Source organism: Venturia canescens, chromosome 11 (assembly GCF_019457755.1).
Source record: "Venturia canescens isolate UGA chromosome 11, ASM1945775v1, whole genome shotgun sequence".
Taxonomy (NCBI): Eukaryota; Metazoa; Arthropoda; class Insecta; order Hymenoptera; family Ichneumonidae; genus Venturia; species Venturia canescens.
In genome coordinates, this window is record NC_057431.1 from 14,685,416 (window position 1) to 14,712,186 (window position 26,771).

At 36.7% G+C, this 26,771-nt stretch overlaps 1 protein-coding gene across 10 annotated transcripts; it reads right to left on the reverse strand.

Annotated features, from left to right (window-relative positions):
* Window positions 1-39: 39 nt before the first annotated feature.
* Window positions 40-26,190, reverse strand: TppII (Tripeptidyl-peptidase II). 10 transcript variants are annotated; one of them, XM_043432701.1, is made up of 16 exons: window positions 25,996-26,168; window positions 25,657-25,867; window positions 24,650-24,778; window positions 23,953-24,120; window positions 22,763-23,087; window positions 21,784-22,386; window positions 20,014-20,325; window positions 19,571-19,915; window positions 19,026-19,180; window positions 18,467-18,919; window positions 18,090-18,340; window positions 15,494-15,717; window positions 15,335-15,346; window positions 4,147-4,595; window positions 449-664; window positions 40-360 (listed from the first exon to the last, which is right to left on the reverse strand). In XM_043432701.1, the coding sequence occupies exons 2-15, from the start codon at window positions 25,816-25,818 to the stop codon at window positions 455-457; spliced, it is 3,798 nt and encodes a 1,265-aa protein (XP_043288636.1). In that variant the 5' UTR covers window positions 25,819-25,867; window positions 25,996-26,168; the 3' UTR covers window positions 40-360; window positions 449-454. The 10 variants fall into 10 exon arrangements, 8 of the variants coding, with proteins under 8 accessions (XP_043288636.1, XP_043288634.1, XP_043288635.1 ...); XM_043432699.1 differs by having other exon boundaries at window positions 25,657-25,870; XM_043432700.1 differs by having other exon boundaries at window positions 25,953-26,168.
* Between the last annotated feature and the right edge of the window lie 581 nt (window positions 26,191-26,771).

Below are 26,771 nucleotides of genomic sequence, written 5' to 3' on the forward strand. Positions count from 1 at the left end.
GAACGAAAGGAGAACATTCTCAATGAACTTACTGCACGATGAATATCTTTTTTTTTATTTTTTAATGAGTTATAAATCCATTGGACCGGCTGCCAAAAAAGGGTCATAACTTTACGTTTCATGTCCATTGTAAAATTTTACATATACAATTAAAGTTTAAATACGAATATTTTTTGAAATAGTTATTACACTCGTTCATTCTCGTTTGCATTTATCTTCGCAAACTGGCGGATTTTTGTTTTTTTGGATTTGAGACGAAAAAGGTAATCCACGGGAAAAACATCAGACTGAAAAATCACGTTCAGTTCTTCAATCGGCTCCCCCACCGAGACAATAATCGAATGAGTTTTTTGATAATATCTGCAAACAAACATGGAATTTATAATGACTCATTTTCACTCATACATTTTATTTGGCTAATGCAAGTAAAATTCATTGCTATATTTACCATTATTCAAAATGGTCTATATGCATTGGGATAATGTGTCGGTATTCTGTTGGTAATTTGTCTAACAAAATGCTCCCATCCAAGAACCCTCGATATCTCGACGCTTTTCTCGTCGATTTCTTTCAGTGGTTTTTCCTCGTAATAGCGAGTCAACAGTTTGAGGTAACGTCCGTAATGTTTGTTCACATGTGCGTGCCACAACGACAGAATTATTACCTGGATTGTGAAAAACAGTAAATATTTAATACTAAACCTTGTTATATTCACATGAGGGGTAACGTTGCGATAAAAAACTAGAATAGGACTTATATTCTTAGCTCTGTTGTATCGAAACTTTAAATGATAATTATTTAGAATTTTTTCCAAGAATCAGCTGGTAAATATTCATCGGGGTTTCGTATTGAGTTAGATTTCTGACAGACAAGACAATTCAAGATGTAGGTGTCACGAAAAATCACCTTTCGTAAAAGTGAAAAAAAAGAGGTGTTTTCCGATTATGCAAATGGCTCAGAATGTAAATTAATAGAAACCAAGAGAATTTAACCTCAGAAAGCAGGCCAAGCATTAGAAATTTATAGTCGACAAAAAAATTACCAGGATACCGATGGTACCATTATACAGACAGTCAATCCATAGTTACATTCTACTGTTTCTTACTCGCATTTATCATATCCTTTTTTCATGTGAACAATGTAAGGCAAACAAGCAGTGTATGTACTCTATAAGGCCAGCCAGATTTCAGAGATTCAAAATGAGAACAAAATGAGCACTGGTGCATTTTGATCGGATTAATGTTAAGAGTCATCGAGCTCATGTGACCAACTTAAAATTGATAGTGGTACCTCCGGTAGCAAAGTATCTATATAGAGTAAATATGTTCGCTATGACATGTTAAACGTCTCGAGTGTATTCTACCGGATTTGTCCATGAGTTTTTATTGAAATCGTGACAAATAAATTTTGTAATGAGCACACACTGGTGTGAATCCGGCTCTGATCTCTTCGGTTGGGTCAAATGTAGTTACAATTTGTGATAAAATAATCTTTATTCTCTGGCGTAAAAGATGTCATGGCGCACCTAAACTGCTAGATATTTTTATTTATACAATGCGTTTATGAGAAAAATCTGGTCTCAGACCACAGTCTCAGACCTCAGCAAATCACTTTTTTTTGTTATTATTTATATTTGCGAATCGTTATATTCGCTATGAAATTCAGTAGAAACGAATTTTAATTTGATTTCTAGACATTTAGCGCTGCGTATGCCATCGCTCGATGACTCTTAAGAGGATGGGTCAGTCAGTAAGCTCACTTGGAATTTTCGAAATCAATATTCTTTGACACAGTTTGATCGATAAAAAAAAGGCTCTGTCAGCCTACGCAGCACAATGGCAAAAATCGACTGACAGAGCCTTTTTTTAAGACAAAGAATTTCGATTTCGAAATTTGCAACTATCTTTCTCGCACTCATGGTTGCAATATACCGACTGATCCATCCTCTTAAAGTGATCTAACATTTGCGAGAGTAGGGAAAGGGAGGGGGGCGGTCATCAATCATCTTGGATCTACTTGCTACTGTGTCAACCGAACCACACAATGTCAAATTGAGTAAGTCTTTAAGGCCTTATATACACTTGAAATAGGCGGAAAAATCGCAATTTTTTTCATTAGTTACAGCACGTTGAAGTGATATTCTTTTAAAGAATTTTTTTAAGAATTTAAGAATTTTTAAAGAAGAATAACAAACCATTTTTTTCAAACTCGCTAAAAATATAGAATTTCGCAATTTTTTAAGGTTTTTATAGGTTCATATGTAAAGAAAATATATGAAAATGGAAAAAAATTTGGAATTTTCGTTTCAGACAATAATTACGATCTCCACGTTGTACACAGCTGAGAAATTTCGACAATCAGACTTTGCGCATAAACCATGTACAAATTAGTACTTCTCACATTAAAACAATGTTTTTGTACTCTTGAAATATCCTTGAAACTATATGGAAAAGTTCGCTATGGTGAGTTATTTCCGTCTATCCAAAAATATTCCCAAAAACAATCGATTTTGTTTTATTTTTAAAAGCAGGACCTCTCCTTAAATGCGATTATCTCAGAATCGTCTGTTTTTCAAAAATATCTTCGCGGTGAACACGATCACTAAAAAACTATTAATCCGATCCATACCAAATTGATTTCGTACTTTGTTGGGAAAAAAAATTTAACAAAAATACGTAAATTTAACGGCTCAAACAATGAATTTATTAAAAACTGTTGCCATTTTTTTTTAAATCGAAATTTTTACAAGTCTTCCGTCCAGGCCTGAGCTATTATTATAAAAATAAGTGGTAAAAATTTGGTATCGATCGGATTAATAGTTTTTTAGTTATCATGCCCACCGCAACTAATGCTCAAAAAAAAGTGCTACTGGAATACAGCTGGAGTTTCGCCATTTTGAGAAATTTTTTGAAGAAAAAAATTGTACAAGTACATGAACATATGTACTCATGATGAATGTCATTAACAGTTTTTCAATAAACATTTATTTTCTTGTTGAAAAAAAAATCAAGAAAATCACGTTTTTCGCCTGCTGCAAGTGTGTATAAGATCGTAACTGTAGCGAGTCATAGTCCCTAACCGTGTCAAGTGAACTCAGTAAAAATGGTAGCTCAGGCTAGATACATCTCCGGTCTCGTTACACGGGATAAACTTGCTACGTTCGAAGGAGTTCTGCAATTAAACATTGTAAAAAAAGCAGTGGGTGCAGAGGTACCCATGAACATTGAAGTATAAACATGTAGAAAGATATCCATCAGTTGGGCGTGAGTTGACAAATTTATGGTGTCAAGGCCGTCCGTTATCCCGTGTAGAGGTTCGTTCTTTACGCTTCTTTTGGTATTTTTTTGCTAACTAAACAAAGATACAACTGTGATATTTTTACCACGTTTTCAAATAATAACATATTTTTTATTTAGTCACCACGATTGCGGCCGCTCTGTTGATTTGAAATAAAAAAAATTAAGGAGTATTTTGATCTATTTGAGTTTGAGCCGATCTTAAAACTAGAATAATCAAAAATATTGAAGAGACGAACTTCGACACCTTGTTGAAATTTTCTCGTCAATTGTATTTTTTTAATGACGTCTTTAACTTTTCAACAATAAGCTTCTCAATATTGTTTGATAATCCTGTTTTCAAGACTAGGTCAAACTTCTCCGATAAAAAAGCTGTTTGATTTTTTCGTGTTAACCATTCAGAACGCTCGCATTTGTGGTAACGAGAAATCGTGTATTGAAAATGAGTGGCTGAGTTGCCGTGAAATTCAGAAATGAGCGACGATTTCGAGCTGAAAAACTAGTTAAGTGTGCTCCAAATGTGAAAAAAAGTGTCGTGAATATTTCGGATCATCATTTAGTTCCCCAAAAAAGTTTTCAGATGAAGCGTAAAAAGGAGTCGCTTTCACCTGCAACATTACACAAGCTTCGTGATTGCGTACGTAATGGGCGCGAACAAACCGTTAGATAAAATCGTCTTATTCACACATTGATCGAAGCGCAATAATGAAAAAAGTTACGATAATGTTGAGAATCTTGTACTCGTCTCGTGACAAGTTTTCATCATCATGCGTTCACGGTTTCCTTTCAAAATAATTTTTTTATCGCGAACTGTTTCTTATGTTATTGTAAGTCAGAAACTATTTCTTACTTTGAGGTCAGTAGGCTCCGCATATTTTTGAACTTCATTCCACGTTTCACCACACTGCCTTAAAAGATTAGGTGCCTCGCGCTGTCCCTTCCTTTCCGCACTTACGTACATTCTGGCCAATGCGCATCCTTTTTTTACGAGAGCCTCTATCAAACAACTCCTTTGTTTGTCCATTGTAGTTTTGATTTTTGAGGCATCCGCTCGTTGATCATTTTTCATACCATAGAATGCTAACAACTTTTCCTGGTCTATTGCGCCAATAACTGTGTCAGCAACGTCGATCATTTGATCAGCAAAACTGATTGCACTCTCGGAGAGATCGTCATGAGGCAAGTGACGACGAGCTTCGGGCGAATCGAGCGACGTCAACATCGCCGTATGTACCGGCAAATGATCTGGATACGCGATCTTCAACTCGTTGTACAAGTGGACTGCGTGCTCCCCTGGTTCTAACAATGGTAACGCAATGTTTATTTACATTGTTTCATTCAAATACAAATCTTAAGAGTATGGACCTGTCACTTTACCTCACTTCAAATTTTCGATATTGAACTCTTTAACATGCTCCGATCATTTCATTATATAAAGCTTTATCAGTCCCTGTAAGGCGGTATTAAAAATGGTCTAAGAATGGTAGTTTTTTTCTTATAACGGTCAAATTGTGTCGAAGAATGACAATTTCGAAATTTGCAGCTATCGCTCTCGCATTCACCTCGGCAAGCTACGCATTGATCCATACTCTTAAAAATCGCTTCATCATCTCAATAAATAATTATGTTTGACCGCTATTTTGAAATATAACGATTACCTTTCAACAACGATTATACAAAAAAAAACACCGAATGAAAAATTATTTGTACAACAATGCATCAATAATGTCTCAATGAAATAGACAAAAAGAGACGGCGACGAATGAGAATCTGATCATGCATCAATGTTTTCTGGTTAGTCAAATAGTACAACATTTTGTTGTTAAAAATGATTAGTGTCTGCATCACATGGACAAAATTTCTCTTCTCAGAATTAAATACTTGAATGGTTGTTCTCATTGACGATGGACAAGGGTTCCGAATACACTTAGAGGGCTCGATGTAATTTGTAGATAGGAAAAGAATAGCAGCCAAAGATAAAGCAAACACAAATTTGATTAAAGTAGAAACGATGACCGGGCTTGCCAGCAACCTTTCCCATCATCCCACTACCCCCAGCTGTTTGGTGATCTCTTTTTAAGTGATTTGGAATCGAACCAGGGGGGAATTGAAAAAAAAAATTCTACCCCGAATAACGACCACCCTCCTACTGGACACACGGTATATTGGCGGACAGACGATTGACTGCTAGGCACAATGGCTTGACGATCAGTAGGACGCCGAAAAAAGGCTGCCTACAAGATGACGTAGCTTTTCTGGTAAGGTAACTTCCTATAAGCACTGTAGAAGCTAATGAAACTTTTTTCATTACTTTACTTCATCTTGGACTGGAGCTCGGTGAAGGGACGAGTAGTAAATTCAAAGAATACCTAAGTCATGATCATGATCTTTACTAGAAAATATAAACCTACCGCTATACACCCACTAAAGTTGGAAGGGGACTCGCCGACTATTAACCCTTTCAGTGGCAAGACATTTTTTACGCCAAGTGCCCAAAACGCTGAAAAAAAGTTTTTAGATTTCCACGAAAATCGGTAGTCGCGAGTTTTCGCGGTTACTGATTACTAATCTGCACTCAAAAGGCAGAAATTGAAAATGGCGGACCGAAATGCAAAAATTGATTTGAATCGAATAAAACTTGGTACTCGAGGGTTTTCAAGGTCGCTGATTACGAATCTGCACTCAAAATATACAAATTCAAAATGGCGCATCTAAAATGGTGGATCAAAATGCAAAAACTGTTTTGAATTAGATGAAAATTGGTACTTAGTAGTTTCCAAGGTCAGTGATTATGAATCTACTCTCGAAACGCAAAAAGTCTAAATGTTGGATTGAGTTTGGCGCACGCTAATTTAAAACGTTGAATGATTGGAATGAAACCTCTTTCTTTGTTCACATTTGTTGGGTATTTGAGCTTTAGTACTCAGCATGAATATTAAGAAAAATTGCCCCGTGCATTAGGTGGTGAATTTCAATCTACGTTCATAATTTTATACCGCTATGACCATCGACATAAATGTCGAAGGCAAATTATATATATCCTGCAGACAGTGATAAGAATCAATTGAAATTACTAACAATGAAAATTGGGTAATGTTTTCAAAACACTATGTGTTATATTTTTAGCAGTTGTCAATGAAAATGTCGAATGCTCTGCTCTTTCTTACCTCCTCTCCAGTCTCCGGACTTCTTCCGGACGGAAATCAATTAATGAGATCATGGCCACTATTTAAAAATCTGCAAAAAAATCTGATTTTTTTGCACAGCATAGAAAAATGTTCGAAAATTACGTTAAAAAAAATTGAGGGGAGGTTACCGAACATTTAAGCAAGAAAATAAGTATTAAAAATTGGACATCGTAGTGGCAGTAAATGGATCGTGATTTTTCAATCAAATTTAAGGGATCGTAAATGCTGGAAAAAAAAAAAATTAAATCATATACGTATTCGTTGAACATTTATCTTGTTAATGGCGTTATAAAAATATCAGGTCACCGAAACTTTAAGAATGAAATCATAAATTAACTACGATTATCGCTCACGATGAATCGTTGAATACTAGGTTTGGTACGACATCGGCAACACCGCTCTATCAGCTGTTTATATATATGTATATCGACGTATATCGTGTTTAGTTGTGACGTGCTTACATTAGTGTATCGGTACTGTACAGGCGTGTATACTTTCTCGGTATAATTAATAGAAAAATGTTTTTTGTTCATATTTATACAAATATTGTGATAACAAAAATATTTGTAATCACAAATAATGACGTAACCTCAAATTCAAATAAATTGTTGGTTATGTGTATCAAGTCATATGTGAGTGACAAGCTATCAGTTTACCGTTGGCAAGGTAGATATATCTCTCCACCAACAACAAAGTTACCAAATCAAAAAGTTAACTAGTCAAATTTTTACTAATAATGATATTTTTTTTATATAATTGATAATTACAACGGACTAATTGATTAGTTATGTTAATTTTTAAATCTATAAATTTTGAGAGAATATAATAGCACCAATCCCTTATCATGACAAAAAATTCAGTTGTTCAACGCTCGTGTGGTGGGCATGATCTCATTAAGCCAATCTCGAAATAATCGATGAAGCCATCGGTGTCGTTATTAATTATCGGCAGCACAGAAAAAATCTGACGCCAAATGCCGTCAATGCCATCGATGAGGTTAAGAGCTTGGGTGTCTATTTTGACCGTAAACTTAACTGGAACCGGCATTTAGAGGACAAGCTGAATAAGTTCCATACGAGCTTTTGGTCTTGTAGGAGGGCCATGGGCAAGATATGGATCTTGGAGATCACGATTGTACTGTGGGTGTACAGGGCAATCTTGCTTCGCAAACTAAACTACGCAGCCGTCATCTGGTGGCCCGTCGTTGGATGGGTGGCCTACAGGGAAAATACCTAAGAGCGGGGACATGTGCCATGAGGACGCCCCTAACGGTGGCACCGAAGGTGGCCTTTGGCTTCCTACCTCTTAACATCGAAACCACCGTCAGGTAAACTATCAGCAGACAGGTTAATCTGTAAGGGTACTGGAAGAGTACCGGGACGAGTCATACTGACCTGGGACTCATACAGAGGAACCCATTCTCCCTTCAACAGGATAAAATACTTAGGAAATTCCAGGTAATGAAGTCCTTTAGAACTATCATCCGCTCAAGAAAGGATTGGAGGCATTCTCAACCCCCAACCTCTCGGGAAGTGGATGTCTGGTTCACGGATGGGTCAGGGGCTGAAGACTGAGGTCTTCAACCCAGGCGACCGATACTGGACTCAGCTTCTCCATGGAGGAACTAACCACGGTGTTTCAGACTGAAGTGCTGGCCATTTATGAGTGCATCAGACTATGCCTGGAATGGTATACGACGGGCAAACATATACTGGTTTACTCGAACAGTATGGCGGCCCTGAACGCCGTCACTAAACCACACGCCGACTCAACGATTATGGTAATGCATGCAAGCCCTGAGCGAGGATGGGGAAAATAACAAGATTACGCTGACCTGGATACCAGGTCATCAAGATTTCTATGGCCGATGAGCTGGCCAAATAATGAATGGAGACGCTACCATTATACCAGAGGGTCCGAGTCTCTTTTGTCACTGGAAAGTATATCATCCAAACTGGGTTGAAGCGCCGCACCTCCATCTCTGGAAAACGAGAAGAGATTGCAGGCAAGCCAAATTTTGGATGAAGGAACTCAATACAGACATTGCGTTACTTACGGGACACATTATCCAGAGCATTACCCCATTGTCACAAAACCTGGGGGCGAATGTTTATCGAACCCGGAGATAAATTTAATGCGAAAGTTATTTAAATGTGCCACCTGGTTGAAAAATCCGGGATAAATGTACATAGGGTGACAATCGATTAGAGAGCGAGACATCACAAAGGAACCATCTTGGCTCTGGGTGCTTATAATTGGACCCCGTGTGGTCCCACTCGCTTTCAGCACTACTACTAATGCAGGAGTAGCAATGTCAGTGAAATCACAGCCATGACAGGCGTCGCTTCGTAAAATTTTATATATACAGAAAAACCATAGTAACAATTGTTCCCATAAATAACTGGAACAAATGAACTATATTCATGAATGCACATTAGTCAATGAAGACACAATAATGTGCGTTATCTGCTTCAATTAAATAGAATATCATTATGAGTTTGCTCACTTCAAAAAGAAAAAAAAATCCTTTCGGGGAATATCGAGCGATTCATAACTTTTAGCGAATTGAGTTTCAACACCATGGAAACCCTCATGCTCACATTTTCCTGTGCATCGAAAATGCTGCATTCGATGCAGCATTGAAACATAAATCTTCGAACCCATAAGCAGACTTTCACGTGTTGCAAGAGATTAATTGTGAATAGACTGCAGAAATATAGTCCATGCCATACAAAAATATAATCATACTGATTTCGATGGAGGATACAGGAAACAATTTCGCGAACAGTATGATGAAATAAGGGGGAATTCGGAAAATTATAACTATTCAGACAAATGAGTTTTTCCAGCATGACGACATAACCTCACCGGTACACAAAATAAAAAAAGTGGTCAGTACTATTGACCGGATCCACCAATTTCTGAGTATTTCAACGCGTTGAAATCGAATTTCGGCCCAGTTCAACACCTACACTAACCAATTTTAAGTAAATTTCAAAAAATCGTTAAAAATTTCAAAAAATCGCATTTTTGAGTATTCGAAAGGTTTTTTTGACCTATATCATGAATGATTTTTATATAATTAAAATGCGCTGAATCGATATCCAGGGTTGATTTAGCTTTTTTTTTTATTTTTTTTAATTCGTATTGTCCCCCCGCGTAGAGGCTTTCGCCTATTGCAGGGTCGGCCCGGGTCAGTAGCCAGTCCCCCCTGGGGGTCTGGTCCGGATCAGTAACCAGTCCCCCATGCGGCCGCACCCGACTTCCCCCTCTGTAGCGCATTTGCCATGGCACTCGATTCCATGGGCACAGGGAAATTGCGGAAAACCTGTGCCACTACAGCCCGGCCCTGAGCTCGCCTCACGGTATCGGAGCTACGTCGCGCCTTTTCACGGGAATGTAAACATGAACTACAGTCATATGCATGTGTCGCACAGGTACAAGTACCTGAGTGTGACCCATACATACGCCTGGAGCTACGTCACGCTCATATTTCAATTTCCGCGAAAAGGCTACGAGACCGGGAATCGAACCCAGGACCTTCCCGGCGCTCTAGTTTAGAAGCAAGCACGCTAACCACTAGACCAGAGCGCCAGTCCGGGTTGATTTAGCTTTGGATCATCAAACCGTTGAGTAAATAGCGAAAAAACCTTTAAAAATTGTAAAAAAATCGTAGTTATGAGTATTTTTAAAAAATTTTTTGACCTGTTTTAGGTATGTTATACGTGTATTGAAATTAATTTTACTCTATTGGGTGAAGGGAAATTTCCCCTGGTGGCAATGTGAGCACGCTCAAACGCAGCCAGATCCAAAAAAAAATTTTTAAACTAGCAATTTATAATACTTATGATATATTCTGCACCATCTCAAGAGAATTGTTTTTTTTATGACTAATATCACAGGTTTTACTAAAAATACTGAAGGTAAAGTTGTATACGCCAACGTTCCATCAGTTCTGAAAACAAAAAAAAGAGGCCGTGAAAGAAATTGTAACTCCTGAATCGATGAATTTAGAGCTTACCGATGAAGAGAAAGTCATGGAAGTCGACGAGATTTTTGAAGGAAAAAGTTCAGCTGACGATGAATTTTTGCCAAATGATGGCAGACATTTTCCGCAAACCTTCAACCACGAAGAATTGAATAAACTCGTACGAGATTGAGAATTACCTAAAGACGGAGCTGAATATCTCGCAGCAGCATTTGAGAAAAAAAAATCTGTTCACAAAAGGAACTTCAGCTTATTTCTATCGTTATAGGGAGAAAAAGTTTCGGCAATTTTTTGTGAACAATGAAGAGAATTCCTCATTGTATTATTAGGATGTAAAAGACTTGGTAGATGCACAGAAACCTAATTCGTACAAAGATGATGAGTGAAGACTTTTTATTGATTCGTTAAAAAGAAGTCTCAAAGCTGTTTTACTCCATAACAGAAATACATACGCATCCATTCTAATAGTATACTTGATCAAACTGGAAGAGACTTATCAAAATTTACAGATTGTATTGGAAAAAATAAAGTATTCGGATCATCTCCGGCCAATTTGTGCGGATTTGAAAATTGCAACAATACTTTTAGGATAACAATCGGGTTTCACATAAAATCCCTGCTTTTTGAGTTTATGGCATAGTAGGGACAAGAAACAACACTACATTTAGAAAGAGTGGCTAACAAGAACGAACTTCGATCCCAGCAGTAAAAACATTATAAGAGTACCATAAATTGACCCGTCAAAATATCGTCTTCCACCATTACATATTAAGCTCGGTCTTATGAAGCAGTATGTTAATGCTCTGAATAAAGATGGCAGCTGTTTCCAGTATTTGAAAGAAAAATTTCCGGCGATAAGTAAAGCTAAATAAAAACAGGGGATTTTCGATGGACCTCCAATGCGGAATTTATTTTCAGAGGAAAATTTTCTTGATAAAATGAGTGATATTGAAAAAACTGCTTGGCTAAATTAAAAAAATATATCTCAGGCCTTCTTAGGAAATACGAAAAGTGAGAATTACCAGAAATTGGTAGACGAGTCGTTAGAGAATTATAAAAATTTGGGTTGCTTGATGAATCTTAAATTGCACTTCTTACACTCTCTTTTCGACTACTTTCTTCAAAACCTCGGAGATTATAGTGAAGAAAAAGGAGAACGATTTTATCAAGATACCGACTCTCTATTTAGTGAAATGTAGAGAGGGTTTAAAGAAAAATGGAACGTCAACGTGGTGACTGATTTTTGCTGGACGCTAAAGAGAGATATAAATAGAGACAATATAAAGAAAGAGAAATCCACTGCATCGAACATTTATTTGAGGAAATAGAGTTCATTATAAGAGAAGAACGATTCAATACCGATAAAAGTTATTTTGTCATATTTTCTACATCGCTCTTGCATCTCGTTCAGCATCCATAAAAAAAAAAAAGAAAATATCATTCCATCAAGCAAGGAGAGCGGTTGGTGTCTGGATTGGAACTCGGGCTTGCATATTGCGGACCCTAGGTGCGAATCCCAGCCCAGAACACCAATAAAAAAATGTTTCAACTGTGATCCCGAGTGCTTCGGACTCCATCTTGACAAATCCAGGGACAAAAGAATAACTCTCTGCGATGCGTGTTGGGTCGTTGTATGGCTTCAGGGGCTTCTATCAACGGTTCTCGCCGTGCAAGTGAGGCCCCTTAACCCAGGTAATACAATTTTTTAAATACTCGTGACTACGATTTTTACAATTTCTACAGGTTTTTTCGATATTTGTCCAACGTTTTGATGATCTAAGGCTAAGTCAACCCTGGATATCAATCTAGCGCGTTAAATTACATGAAAATCATGCATAATATAGGTTAATAAAATATCTAAATACTCAAAAATACAGTTTTTTGGCATTTTCAACGGTTTTTTGGAATTTACTGAATGTTCTAGAGGTGGACGAGCTGAAATAACCCTGAATTCGAATTCAGTATATCAAACTACATATAAATCATGCATGATATGAGTCAAACAAAAATTTCGAATACTGAAAAATGCGATTTTTAGACATTTTTAACGGTTTTTTAACGGGTCGAAATCTGGATTCAGCGCATCGAAATACATAGAAATTAATGGGTCCGGCCAAAAGTACTGACCACTTTTTTTTTGTGTGCCGGTGTAATCATTATTCTCCCGGCTCTCGAATATTGATTTTTTTCATTTCAGATCATACCCGCATCCTTACTATTTCTAAATAATTTCTTCAGTTGAACAAAAATAAAATAATACGAATTTTTCAGTATTACATAATATACTAGAAGTTAAACTTCTGTCGCGCGTGGGTATCCTTGTATTTCGAGAAAAATAAAAGTTACATCTTGTTCTCTAATAAAAGGTGAGTAGCGTGAAGCTCATATCGTTTTTCGAATACCAAGTCACTTGAAATAAGCCGTGTACCAAAATTTTTTCTGACCGTATAGCTAATACATGACTTAACGGAGGTTCGGTCGCGGAAGACGTATGATCGGAGCTCCCCCTTTTTTCAAATACGCATATTTGCGATAATAAGAAAATATTTCTAAAAAATAAATGACGTTTACAAAAACTTTCCAATAAAACCAACTCATTATACACTTGAAAAAAAACTGCTCACGTTATCATTACAATCGAAAACCAAACCCCGTAATTAAATTTTCCTTCTATGTAACTAAAACCCTGTAACACAACGAAAATAGTACATTACGATACGTGTGACTTAGCACCCTCGCTGTACGCTCGGGCACCAACTTCACGCCGCGCAATAATAGGCAGCTTAAGTCACACGTATCGTAATGTACTATTATAGCCCGTATGACATAAAACCGCATTTTAGCCACGTAAAAGCGTGGCTAAAATGCGGATTTAGGTCATGCGGTGCTATAAAAGCATTAATTATGAAAACTTATAAAAAACTATTTTGAGTGAAATTGATAAATTAAGCCGAATCTGTAAAATTATGGGAATCAATGATTGTAAGACTTTCAGTTCAAAGAAAGAGAACGTCAAATAATCTCAGAAGTTGCCAAGCACATCGGATCTCGAACAAAAAAAAATAGTAGTCTGGTAGCAAGCTCGCTTTCATAAATGTCCTTGTATCCGAATCACTATCGCTACTCTAGATGAATTATGAATGTATTATTGGTAATTTAATACCGAATAAATCAGGCGTATATCGATAAATCAAAGCCAAAAACTGATACAACTTTATGGTGCAGCAAAATATTGCAATTCTCTATCTGACTGTGTCCACGGATTCCCTTGTCGCACTCATGATCCGGAGCCCCCCGAGTTGATAGTGCTTCAAATTTTGCGCATGCGCTTCCGTGTTGTACTGATGATCTCATTTTCGCGATGCTACCGAATCGTCTTACAGTCACAAGATGTCCTGGAGCTCCGAGTTTTTAGACACTTTAACAGTCTTTATCTTTTTAGATAAGTCGATAACCCCTAACTTTTTTGATATATTTTGCCATACGTCGATATTGGTAATTCAACTATAAGATACCAGAAAAATATTTTTCTCTGGCGTGCAAGCATCCGCGACCGAGTCTCCTTAAGCCGTAATGTGAGTCGATCCAGTTTCGGTTTATTTTAACGGAATAATTTACGACAAGAAAATCAACACAGAGTAAGGAACATCAAACCTCTATTTTAAGATGATGGATCAGTCGGTAATCACACCTCGAATTTTTGAAATTGAAACTCTTTGACATCGTTCGTCCGATTAAAATAATAAAAATGTCATCGTACGCAGCACGATCGCAAAAATCCGATGACATTTTTATTTTTTCGATCAGACGAACGATGTGGAAAAACTTCCTTTTCAAAATTTGCAGCTATCTCTCTCGCACTCACGGTTGTGATTACCGACTGATCCATCATCTTAAGGTAGGAGTCGCGCGACAATCGATATTAGACGAACTCGTGATTTTTAAATTATACCATTTTTACGTGATAAACTTTCATATGGCTAAAGGATTTAATAGGTTACCGAAAATTATATCAAGAAATTTACGATCAAAAATAGAAATATAACACGGCATCGTATGAGAAACCCATCCCGCCAACACTATGATTGCAGAATTCATTTCCTTATCGATTAGATATAGTTTATGATAAAATTGCTCCTCATAGATTATATTATAAAGATTATAATGTGACCATAAAAATATAGGGCCATCGACTAATTCGAAGAGAATTTTAAAAATAATCTCGATGAAAACTCAGAAAATGGAAGGAGATCGACTGCCATGAAGTGGCTCGATATACTTGGCAACGTTAAGAATGTATACATATATATATACTTTTCGTGATAGCCGGCGAGTTTGGAGGCTAGGATATCTTTCGACTGTCAGGTGAGAAGAGAACCGATATATATATGTATATATTGAAAAACCGGGTCAAATAAGCAATCATAAGATATTTTTAATCATAAATTATTAAATATGATCTTGTATAAATTTAGACGAATCCAGTTTAAATTGCCCCAAGATTTATTCAATACAGAAAACCTTTCTTATAACCTATTTTATTTCGACGATTAATAAATAGTCATTTGACCATAGAGTCGCGCGACTCTTACCTTAAACCTACAAAATAAACAGATCAACAAAAAATACCAGGTGGAAAACAATAGAAAATCAGTAACCGGTTATAACTCCGCTTCTATAGAATTTGCATAGAACAGAAAGGTGTAATAGGATGTGAAAAAAAAAAACATTGGAAAATCGTTAAACGTACAAAAGCCAGAGTAATTTTTTTTTCATAGAATTTTGAGTTTTCAGTCACATTAGTCATTCTTATTGAAGAAATTGCTTTTTTTGACGGGAAAAAGTTACATGAAAAGACTTACTTATCGATGGTGCTAGAAGATCGCGCCGTGACGGAGAACAAAATTCAATTGGGTTTTGATGATAAAAACGAAATAATATTCGAAAAAGATAAGAAAATAATCAATTATAAATTTTTGGCGAATAGCGTATCTTTTTCATTAGTATTTTATTCAACTCACCGAGTTTAGCTAGCCAGGTACACTTGACGTCTCTCAATGTTTCCTTGTACTCGTCCCACTTACTAACTTTCTCTTTTTCGTTTTTCGCATTCGAATTGTTCTTTTTCCCAGGTTCACAAAGTACATATTTGAAGGTGTGACAATCGACTTTTTTACCAATCTCGTCCTTACAGAAGGTTGCGGTACCTTGGAGATACGTTCCCAGGGTGGCGCCTTTCGATATTCTTAAGCCCATTTTTAATGGGAGTTACGGCATATAGACGAGAAAAAACCAAATAAAACAAATGACGAGATGAGTAAATTGTATAGGAAAAAAAAACGCAAATTGTTGAGAAAACAATAACGTCGTAAAACGCTAATAAAAAACCGCTGTGTCATGGCTATGCAAAAGACAAAAAAAATAATGTCGACCCTAAGAAGATTCGTGAAAACTTCAATGTAGGAATTCAATTGCGGCGATTGTTTCGCCGAAGCGATTTTTCCTAGAATTCCAGTCGAGATATTATTATATAATGAAATACGAATTTTGAATGAGGAATAGAATTTGAAAACCTAAAATCAATGATTTTCCGTGTATATCCACGAGTAGCGATTGACAAATTTACATTCTATGCAATGACTGAGAAATTTCAACAGATTATTCTAATTGCAGCTATTTACAGCGGTGTATGTGTATGATGGTACGCATTTAAAAAAATTAGAATTAGCGATATAAAATGGTTCCTTGACTGTAAATCATACGACAAAATATCAATATATCACAAAGAAATAAGAAATTGTTCTTTGAAAGCAAATGAACAAGTAGGCATACGTACCCAAAAACAAATAATGTACAACCGCAACAAGCAAAGAAACGGGCACGTAAACAATTGAAAAAATTATATTGTAATTATTTTTATAGCACCGCATGACCTAAACCCGCATTTTAGCCACGCTTTTGCGTTTTATGTCATACGGGCTATAAAATAGTATACGATACTCGTGAATTAAGTTGCTCTATTATAGCACGGCGTTTAGCACCCTCGCTGTACGCTCGGGCGCTAACCTCACGCCGTCTAATAATAGGCAGCTTAAGAGTATGGATCAGTCGACTAGCCTCACTTGGAATTTTCGAAATTTAAATTCTCTGACACAGTTTGACCGATTAAAAAAAGGCTCTGTCAGCCTTCGCAAAACGATGGCAAAAATCGACTGACAAAGCCTTTTTTTAATCGGTTAAACTGGTCAAAGAATTTTGATTTCGAAATTTGCAGCTATCTCTCTTGCACTCACGGTTGCCACATACCGACTGATCCATCCTCTTAAGAGGAAAAAATTATATTGACAGAAATTAAATTATAATTAAAATTATACTGACAGAGCCTTTTTTTAATCGGTCAAACTGTGTCAAAGAATTTCGATTTCGAAATTTGCAACTATCTCTCTCGCACTCACGGTTTTTCCATCGTCCTGCGTAGGCTGACAGAGCCTTTTTTCAATCAGTCAAACTGTGTCAAAGAATTTCGATTTCGAAAATTTCAAGTGAGGTTAGTCGACTGATCCATACTCTTAAGATGATGGATCAGTCGGTAATCACACCTCGAATTTTTGAAATTGAAACTCTTTGACATCGTTCGTCCGATTAAAATAATAAAAATGTCATCGTACGCAGCACGATCGCAAAAATCCGATGACATTTTTATTTTTTCGATCAGACGAACGATGTGGAAAAACTTCCTTTTCAAAATTTGCAGCTATCTCTCTCGCACTCACGGTTGTGATTACCGACTGATCCATCATCTTAAGTCACACGTATCGTAATGTACTAAAACGAAAATATATAGGTATATACTTGTGCTACAGACCGGGATATCGGTGAACTGTCAAATTCGCGATCTTTATAACCTCATCATCTATCAGCATAAACAACACACCATACGTTATACGTCATGAAAATATATAGGTATATACTTGCATTATGGCACCAGATTTGGCACTAAATAAAATAAATAAACATTAAAAATGTGTGCGAAAATCCGAGACCATTTTTTGATCCAATTAAAAAATAAATAATTAATATCTCTTCAACGCATTAAGCTACAGAGTTCGAAGAGGTCACAATCGAAAGAAAAAAAAAATAAAAAATATGTCAACTTATAATCTTTTCCGGAATGCTATAATTAATTAATTATTGAAGAAACAAATTTTGAAAATTTTCGAAAACAATTGGAAACGCTATCGCTCCGGTAAAGAGTCTCTGGCAGCAACTCGTCATATATATAAATGTACTTGTCTCAGAGTCGCTGCCGCGACTATAGACTACCACACATGCGCTGAAAGTTCAACTTTCCGAAATCGGAAGGTTGAATTTTTGGTGCATGTGTGGTGAAAAATAGTATATACTCCACGGGAGTGAAATTAGACCACTTCAAACCGCGTGCCCGCGGTTTGAGTAGTCTACTTTCCCTCCCTAGGTGTGTAATATACTATTTCTTCGTACGGTAACAAAACGAGCACTTAAATATGAAAAGATACAACTAAAAATGCTTTTGCTCGTTTGCAATTGGATAAATATTAACGCCCTTAACCTTTCAATTGCGAAATAAAAAATACTCACTTGTTCTCGTTGGATATGGGTGCAATATAAACAGGAATAACGTGTCCTGGTGGAACCGATGCCGTGACCATTTTTTTTCCACCAATAATTGCTTGACACTGGTTAGCGTAAACGTCAAGATTAATCGGCGAGGCAAGTTTTTGACTCAGCAAAATTGGCATTTCTGTCAGACGGTCAAGTAAATCTTTCTTCTCGTGCCTGACGTGCATTTTTAGATTGTAATCACCTTTTTCCATTTTGTGAACCGTATACTGTAGATTAATTTTCCAAAATTGTATTAAATGTATTTATTGGAAATTAAAAATAGACTAAAAACAACGTCTATGCGATCCAGAGCCTAAATAAATGCATCAACCTTATAAAAAAAAAAGACAGACCTTCGAAGGATAGGCGTCGCCACAGAAAATGAGTTGCTTATTAGAATCATAAATCATCCACATTTGTGACTCGTATTCACTCTCGTACAGTAAATCACTGAGCAAAGCGGCGTTTGGTGTGACCTCGGTCGTCTTTGCAACGTGGAATGTGTACGTAAGTTGTAGCTCGTAAATTTGTCTTGCTGGTGGAATAACGTCGCGTTCTCCCAATGGCGAAATCTTCATTTCGTTCGGTCGTAGTACCTGTACGGCCGTTTTCAACGTTATACTTGGCACGACTTCTTCGTGTCGTAGCGAGCTCCGCAATTCGAGACGATGAATACCATCACCCGATTGCATTGTCATATTTCCATCAATTACGTGAATACCGTGAAATTCTATAGAATAATCAACCAATATTTCTCCTAAATTAGCCCAATATTTAGCCACAGCCACCTCCAATATGAGTCCTCCCTGTAATCATTTTTATTTTGCTTATGTAATTTTCATACCAATTCTATGATTGTTTTTGGAGTTTCAGCATCGTTAGAATTGAAAGGAGTAAGTCCGGAACAAATACCTGGACTGCGAAGCCCTGAACGGTTTCAGATTGTGACGTAACGTTAATCATTTTATTAAGCTCAAGAGTTTTGCAGACTAGTCGAGGTTTCAGCTGTACCGTGTGAATCACGAATCTTCCAGTTTTTTCCTTCTCCGTACCTTTCAGCCTCAAAACTGTGGAATGAGGGCGTTAATACAAAAATGCTATCGGGAGTGATTTTAGGCTCATTTCAAGTGGCAACAAATTAAAATAATAAGAAAATTATAACTCTATTAATGCTTTTAAATTCCACTAATCTTGAAGAAGAATCTAGCCTCTTGATACAGCGACGTTACGCCAATGAAATGAACAATGTATTTATTTCCCGATTTTTTCTCCGTCTAAGATGAGACGTATTAGCGATTGTATGCTAATGTAGAAATGTACAGTTAGACAATTGCAAACATTCGAGAAAATTTGTTACAGAAATATTTGATATTTTGACATTCTAGGAATATGAGGTCAAACAGATGCAGTTTCAACTATTATGTTTTTCAATAGAGCCCTTATAGCCCTTGAATTACCTGCCCACGTTGCATCGTCCGGAACGAGAATGAAATGTCGATTAATAGTGTTCGGTTTGAACAGTATGTTGTTGTAATGAAAATCTGGTAAATTAATAGTTTTTGGAAGTGTCATTGGTTGAACGACGGTTACTGGAATACGGAACACGGGACCTTTCTCAACGTTTTTGACGTCGTAAGCTTTTATAGATGCGGAGTGTACACCCTCTGACAATTTGGCAGCATCGATTCGTACCGCAAATGCGCGTGACATATTCATCAGCTCAAAATGCGAGGGAAAGTGTACCCAAGAGGCCTCGCATATTAACGACAGACGGAGACTGAAATCTATTTTTTTTTGTGGGTCTGGAAGAAATTTGCCAATTTAATCACTGGAAGAACGTGTATTGACGCTTGAATTGAGCAAGCTCTGAATAAGTGACTGATAAGAATTTCAAACTGACCAGTTTTTTCGGTATCGAGGAAAACGGGTTCGATCGTAATCGTACAGTCTTTCGGTCGATCAATAACTCCCGATCTAAGATGTATTCCCTTAGAAGCGTTGACACCACAGCTGATCGCGAATCGAACGTCTCGTTCGATAGCATCGCTGTACTCGACGAGGTTCTCGAAAGCGCGTTCAACTTGTAAAAGTCCGCAACCTTGAGCGTACGGATCCAAATGTTCAATGTACATTGCACTATTTTCAAGGGCACGTTTGATGCTGTATGGTGAATACGGCACGTTTTTCGCTTCGAGGCCGGATATTAGCACAGCTTCATTTACCATAAAAATAAAACAGTATGCATCAATATACAAGTGCCTAGATGTAACACACCGTTTCCATATGTATATGGAATAATAGTCGCGTTTACAGGGTCAAGTACTAACTGTTGCCACCTCAAATATTTCGGTAATTATCGACGTCACCGAAAAATGTTTCGGACAAAGGTTGTACCATACGAAAGGGGTCGTCAAATGCGAGCTTTTTTTTTTATTTTGGTGGAGGCGTTGATGCATAGTGAAGGTCACCTCTACTGCTTTTATGGTACATTTTTTTTCAGCTAGAGAAGTAGAGCACTACAAACTGCATAAAAAACATTGGGGGTCAAATTCAAATTCGTTCAAGGTCATTCAAGATCAAAAAGTAACGTGAACTTTATTTCTATGTGAAATGAACTTTATTTACGGGAGATTTTTAAAGTGATTGCCGTTGGAACTGATGCAATATTGTAATCTCCTTATCACTCATTCTCGTACGCCGTATTGAGTAAATACGGTGTACGTGTTTACATTCACACACACTTACATTGCATTACATACAAGCCAACGATAGTATGTACGGTAAAACTAGTATTATCCCATCAAGCGATGAACGATTTAAAAAAGGCGAAGTGATCTTCAGTGTGCGTCAGCGCCTCCACCGAAATAAAAATAAAAATGCTCGCATTTGATGACCCCTTTTGTATGGCACAACTTTTGTCTAAAACATTTTTTTGTAACGTCAATAGTTACCGAAATATTTGAGGTGGGAACAGTTTGTGCTTCACCCTGTATGAGAGTGCGGCAGAGCTCGCGTTGGCTTTTCTTTTAATTCTCGACGTCGAACCGCCACCGCGTCTCTTGATCAATGCAGCAAACGACATAAGTTCTATAGACTATCGATCATTACAGGAGTATCTAGATTATGAGGGGTAAAATAAAAATGGTTTTTTTTTTCTAACGGCGACCAACATATTCTGATAGGAAAAAAATCAGCGAGATCTATCTGGAAATCGAAAGATTATTATTATGATGTTCCTCATTTCACTGAAAAGGTGAGATTAAACTTTTTGACCTCTTGACTCCAATCAAAAATTATTCTCGAAAGATATTATTTTGCTTATTTCCCGAATAAGCTACAAACTTTTCCGTCTAACCAGCTTTCATATTCTATTGATTGATCAACGAATGAATGCGATCTTAAAATGTATTGATTTTTTTTTAATCGAATAAAAAATACGATTGCCATTGTTTTCGATTAATGAAAATTTCGATAGATTAGTTTTAAAACAGATTATTATCTACAGCACAGATTTATGAAAAGGATTCCCGAGAACCATTCTTCCAATGCTTCAAATTATTAGACCATTGCTTCAATAAATCCCCCCAGAGTGATGATTAGCCTCAAATTGACGACTGGCAACACGATAAAATGAAGAAAAATAATGGATTTTTCTGTTGATTTAGCTTACCAACAGCACCAGCAACGTGGGGACTTGCCATGCTTGTACCGTTCATAAGTTGACATTTTCTAAGAGTAAAATTTGGTACGCTGGTAATTGCGCCTCCGGGTGCGCAAACCGTGATTCCGGCTCCACCATCAACCATTGGACCACGAGAGGACCAAGTGTACGGCATTCCCGGCAATTTTTCTCTCAAAGAATATTCAGCCACCATCATATCCGGGGACACGTACGCCCCAACACTCACTATACTGGACGAATTGATATCTGGTGGTGTACAAATTGTACACAATGCCGGGCCTAAATTTCCCGCGGCTGCGACCCACGAAACTCCATATTTGTCAATAACCTCGTTCATCAGTTCCATTATTCTACTTGTATTGGTCCAATTAGCGTGCTCCCCGTAACTCATATTTATAACGTGAACTTTTATTCGTTGTTGCATTATCCATATAATTGCTCTTACTAGTGCCGTTCCCGTCTCCATCGGATCTATACGACCGTCACCGATTGTTAGAGATATTATTTGTGCACCTGGCGCCACACCGTTCAGTTCCTTACTCTCCGGAAAATATGCTGCCGCTATAGATGCTACGTGTGTCCCGTGACTAGCTGAAATTTTGTTCTCATTAACTGAACATTGTTTCGAAAAAATTTCTTCTACTTATTATTGAGTTACATATATCAATTTTTGAATATCATTCATTCCCGTTTGACTAATCATGCCGAAAAGTTGTCGATGAATAGTACAACTAAAACATTTTCTCAAAAAAATAAAACCACTTTTCCAGTATTTTCTTTGTCGTTGTTGTCGTTTTTTTCTTCGAAATAAATAGAAACCTACCATCGCGAATCGTTTTATTCAGCGAAAGTATAGTTTCGGCGAGAGCCACGGGCCAGCAGACGACAGGACTGTCAATGTACTTGTCCCGAGACTCTACCGAGATTCTTGATTTTTATCATATTTTTGCAATGACGATAGACTTACAGCAGAGACTGACAATTTCTAGGGTATTTCCCTCGTTGTGAATATTGATGGAAATGTTCAATTGATCTTCCGGCGTGAGCGGGGCAAATTCGTAATTGACCGAATATTCGCCAAGGCTAACACCAGCTTCCAAATTTCCCTCTTCTGACGTATCGATACAGGCTTTCCATTCGACCCCATTATGAAAAACTACACAGTCGTAAGCCGGGCCCGAATCGTTGTACTTTTTCTCCGCGTTCATCAAAACTTCGATTCTAGCTTCGAGCTCTTCCTTTTCCAGTTTTTCCTGTGGACTCGGTGCTTGTGAAGTTCTTGCTTCAAATTCCTGGGTTCATTAAGTCATTCCCAATTATAACGATTTATTTTGTTATGCCCAAACGTTCTTCTTATGTTAATGTTGGTTTTAATGGTTATTGATAATAAATATCAGAAACTATATTTTCTTTGATAGGTACAAATTTGTTATTTTCTTTAAACCCCAAATTTTGAAAACGCTCCTTTTCTTTCATTGATAATATAATATCTCATATTTGTTTTTTTAGACAATATACCGTTAAACAGACTAACTGATATGCTTTGCTAAATCCTCCTAATTTATTATGTTTGTGGATTATTTGGACAAACGAGTTAGGAAGTACAAAAAACGAAATTAAAATTGATGTTAATCATTTATTATACTATCTCTCGCTTCATCCGTAAACGTTATTTAATGGAACAAAATAACACCGCTAAAAAACAATACATTCGAGTATAACATAAAATTGTTTTTCACGTCGATTCGAAAGTGTCGAAATGTTCGAAAAAGAATGATCGGGATTATGCAATGATTGAGTGTCAAATCAAATGTTAGACGTATCTGTGTCGTTTGATAATGCCAAAAGACAAATATAGCAACAAAAGGGGGTCGCTAGAGACCGAAATAAAACGGGCCGATTGGAATAAAAAAGAAAAAGAGCAACGGTAAACAGTTCAATGCACCCCGCCCAGACGCCAGCGACCCTATCTTTGGATGACTTGGTTTAGAATTCCAATTGGTGAAACTCAACGACAATGATTTCCTGGATGTTTCATCATCTTTGGCATTTTTTTACTATTATAATTTTTTTTCTACTATCTAGGAAATTTTAAAGATCTGTCACTGATTTTTTTTGTTTTTTTTTTTTATAGATTAAAAGTTCGAAAATTTTCACCTGTAACTTCCTTGTCGCTTCGGCAAGAGCTGTTTTCTGGCCATCGTCCCAGCACCGTTTTTTTCTCTCGGCCGTTATTTTTTCAGACAATTTGGATGGATAAATAGAAAAAGGATACACAACTCCCACATGGTAATCACCCGAAGGATTTGACCATTTAAACGGAATCTGAAAAAATATTTTTTATGTATATATGTATGCAAAAAAACACGTTATTCTTCCTAAGTAAACCATTCTTCTGCAATTCTTCATTTCAACTTTCCATCACATTCTATTCGTTCAATTCAATAACAATATGCTAAGTGTACTAATCAATTCCCAATTTAGCAGTGAAAATACAAAAAAACATTTCACTATAACTATTTTTTGTTCTACATCTACCTGGCAATGTTCTATGTTGATACTGAAAAAAGATTACCTCAGGAAATTTCAGCATAAAAAACATGTTTTTCAAACATGAGTAACCAATTAATGTTGTTTTTAGACTACCACAGAAAAAGTATATTTTTCTGTAGTCGATTATTGATTCTAAAGAAATTTTTTCATTCGCAACCATTTGCCAGATCAAAATGTTCAATGCAACTGTTCAAATATAAATGGTCTATAGAAATAAATCAATAATTGGAATCTTCATTCAGAACCAGCAAGGATGTACTGAACAATATTATTGATAACTTATTAAATTTAAATAGTTTACCTTGAGTTTACGGCCTGTAACGCCAGTTATAAAACCTTCTTCAGCCTGCACGATAGTGCTTGTATCAACATCTCCTGCTCCGCTACAATCAAATCGTCCAATAATTTTGGGTTTACCATCAGATGTTACCTGTATCAAAAAGCAGTAACCATCTGTAATCGTACACAACTCCCATTATAATTATCTAATTGCACAATCAGCATGTAACATAGTTTTCTAGGAATAAAATTACATCTAGCAGCTTTCAACTTGGCATCATATATAGATCTCAAAGTAGTTTTTTTGTTATTGAAAACATTTTATCATTATAATAACAGATCATACACTAGTTCTTTATTTCAAATCAAAGACTCAAAGGATAGAAATCTGTTCTCTTGTACACTTGTACTGAAAAATTGAACAAAATAAGTGTGAAGAGTTCACTATTTTTCAAATAAGATAGATGAACACAAATTTCATTACTGCCTATTTTTATTTTGCCTAACTTGACTTGACTGAGTCTGTGAAACCCAGTTAAATCACAATCTTATGATTTTTTCAAAATTGGATAAATTTCATTTAATTCAATTTAGATTCAAAATACAATAAAAAATTAAGCGGAATAACGTGATATGTGTACATTTTTATTTAGGACTGTCATATCCAATAAGGCATTCTTTCCAAGTTTATATTGAATGGATATATCTAGAGATATAGCCAAAAAAAAATTCAAAAAGCAAGGCAAGAAGTTATGCAGTTCACCCGTAATCAGGATTGGTTAATTTTTTCTAATTTTTGGATGCACCTAGAGTCGTGCCCTTCGAAGAACCATTTGACACATCGACGAAAAAACTTCCTTAACACAATCGGATCACTGCCCCTTTGATGGTAAATTTTTTTTTTTCAGAAATCAATGAATTTGTCTTCAATTTCATTTCAGGAAATTATATATAATATATCAGGGTAAATATATTGTATCAGGTGTATATGTGTTTATTGTTTATATTGAATAAATTTGTAAATGAGACCTGTAATCCAGGTGCTCCAGGGTCGACGCCGGAATCGAGGATCGCGATAATCGTGCCACGTCCATCGTACTCGGGATATTTAATGAGAAATTGATTGACACCGGTTTCTTTTTTCGGTAGAAGTCCCCAAACAGGAAAATTACAATCCACAACGTCTGCCATTTTATACAATATTCTACGTTACGGAACGCCACTCCAATTCGATGGCGACCTGCTGTTTATGACGTATTGTCAAATCGATAGGAAATGAAAAAAGATACTTAATAACCGTGTATGGATCAAGATAATAAACATACACTACACGGAATAAGGGTATTTAGCACTCCAAACGATTCTTACTGATATACTGAGCGCTTATGCTATTCGTTTGTTGGCTTAAATAGAGGTATGGCAGGGAGATCAAGTGGGCTTTAAACTGTAGCGTTTCAGTAGTTTATGCAACATCCGCTACGAGGCTACAGTTTCTTGTCAACGCTTCTACTACAGGCACCTTTACTGACAGTGCTGACGAAGAAAGTTTTTTCAACTATACACGACACAGCACTATGATACTCTGAAGTACACTGCGAGCAGTTTCAGGCTCGCTGTGGTTTCAACTAGCCCCAATCTCTGTGCCAACGCTATAGGGTGGAGATTGTCCTAAAATGATGGGAAAATCAGCTACATAAAATTAGTCCCTTGATTTTGATTTTTGCCATTTTTTTTAATTCATTATGATTGTTTGTCGTTAGTTTGTGAATGTTTGATTAATTTAAACGTTTGTTCCGATAATATTTTTTGACACAAAAATAGCGTTCAATTAGCCCCAACTCTTTCAAAATTAATTTTTTTAAACGCCAATCGATGATAATTTTATATAGCTTTGAGAATCCCTGTCGTCTGTCAGCTGCTAAATCTTTTTATTTATTTTTAAGGGCTTTGAGCAACAGATGTCGCCCATGCTGCCTAAATTGTAGGCTCCCGAAGCTTCTCATCACCGCCACTACGCGGTTAAATCCGTTGAACAGTTTCTCGTAAGCAGAAGGTTAGGTCTGCGTTTCAATATAATACACATCGCTCTACGCCTCACCATCCTCAGCGGGTCTAGGGCACGGTACGAGTCACTCAGCCCAACT

Excerpts from the sequence above, each read along its gene's own strand:
- TppII (XM_043432701.1), bottom strand. The coding sequence starts at position 25,818 with ATGGCAGACGTTGTGGATTGTAATTTTCCTGTTTGGGGACTTCTACCG. Across the intron at positions 23,088-23,952 it reads AAGCGACAAGGAAGTTACAG|GAATTTGAAGCAAGAACTTC; the intron begins GTGAAAATTTTC and ends TAATGAACCCAG. Across the intron at positions 665-4,146 it reads CGGAGCCTACTGACCTCAAA|GTAATAATTCTGTCGTTGTG; the intron begins GTAAGAAATAGT and ends TTCACAATCCAG.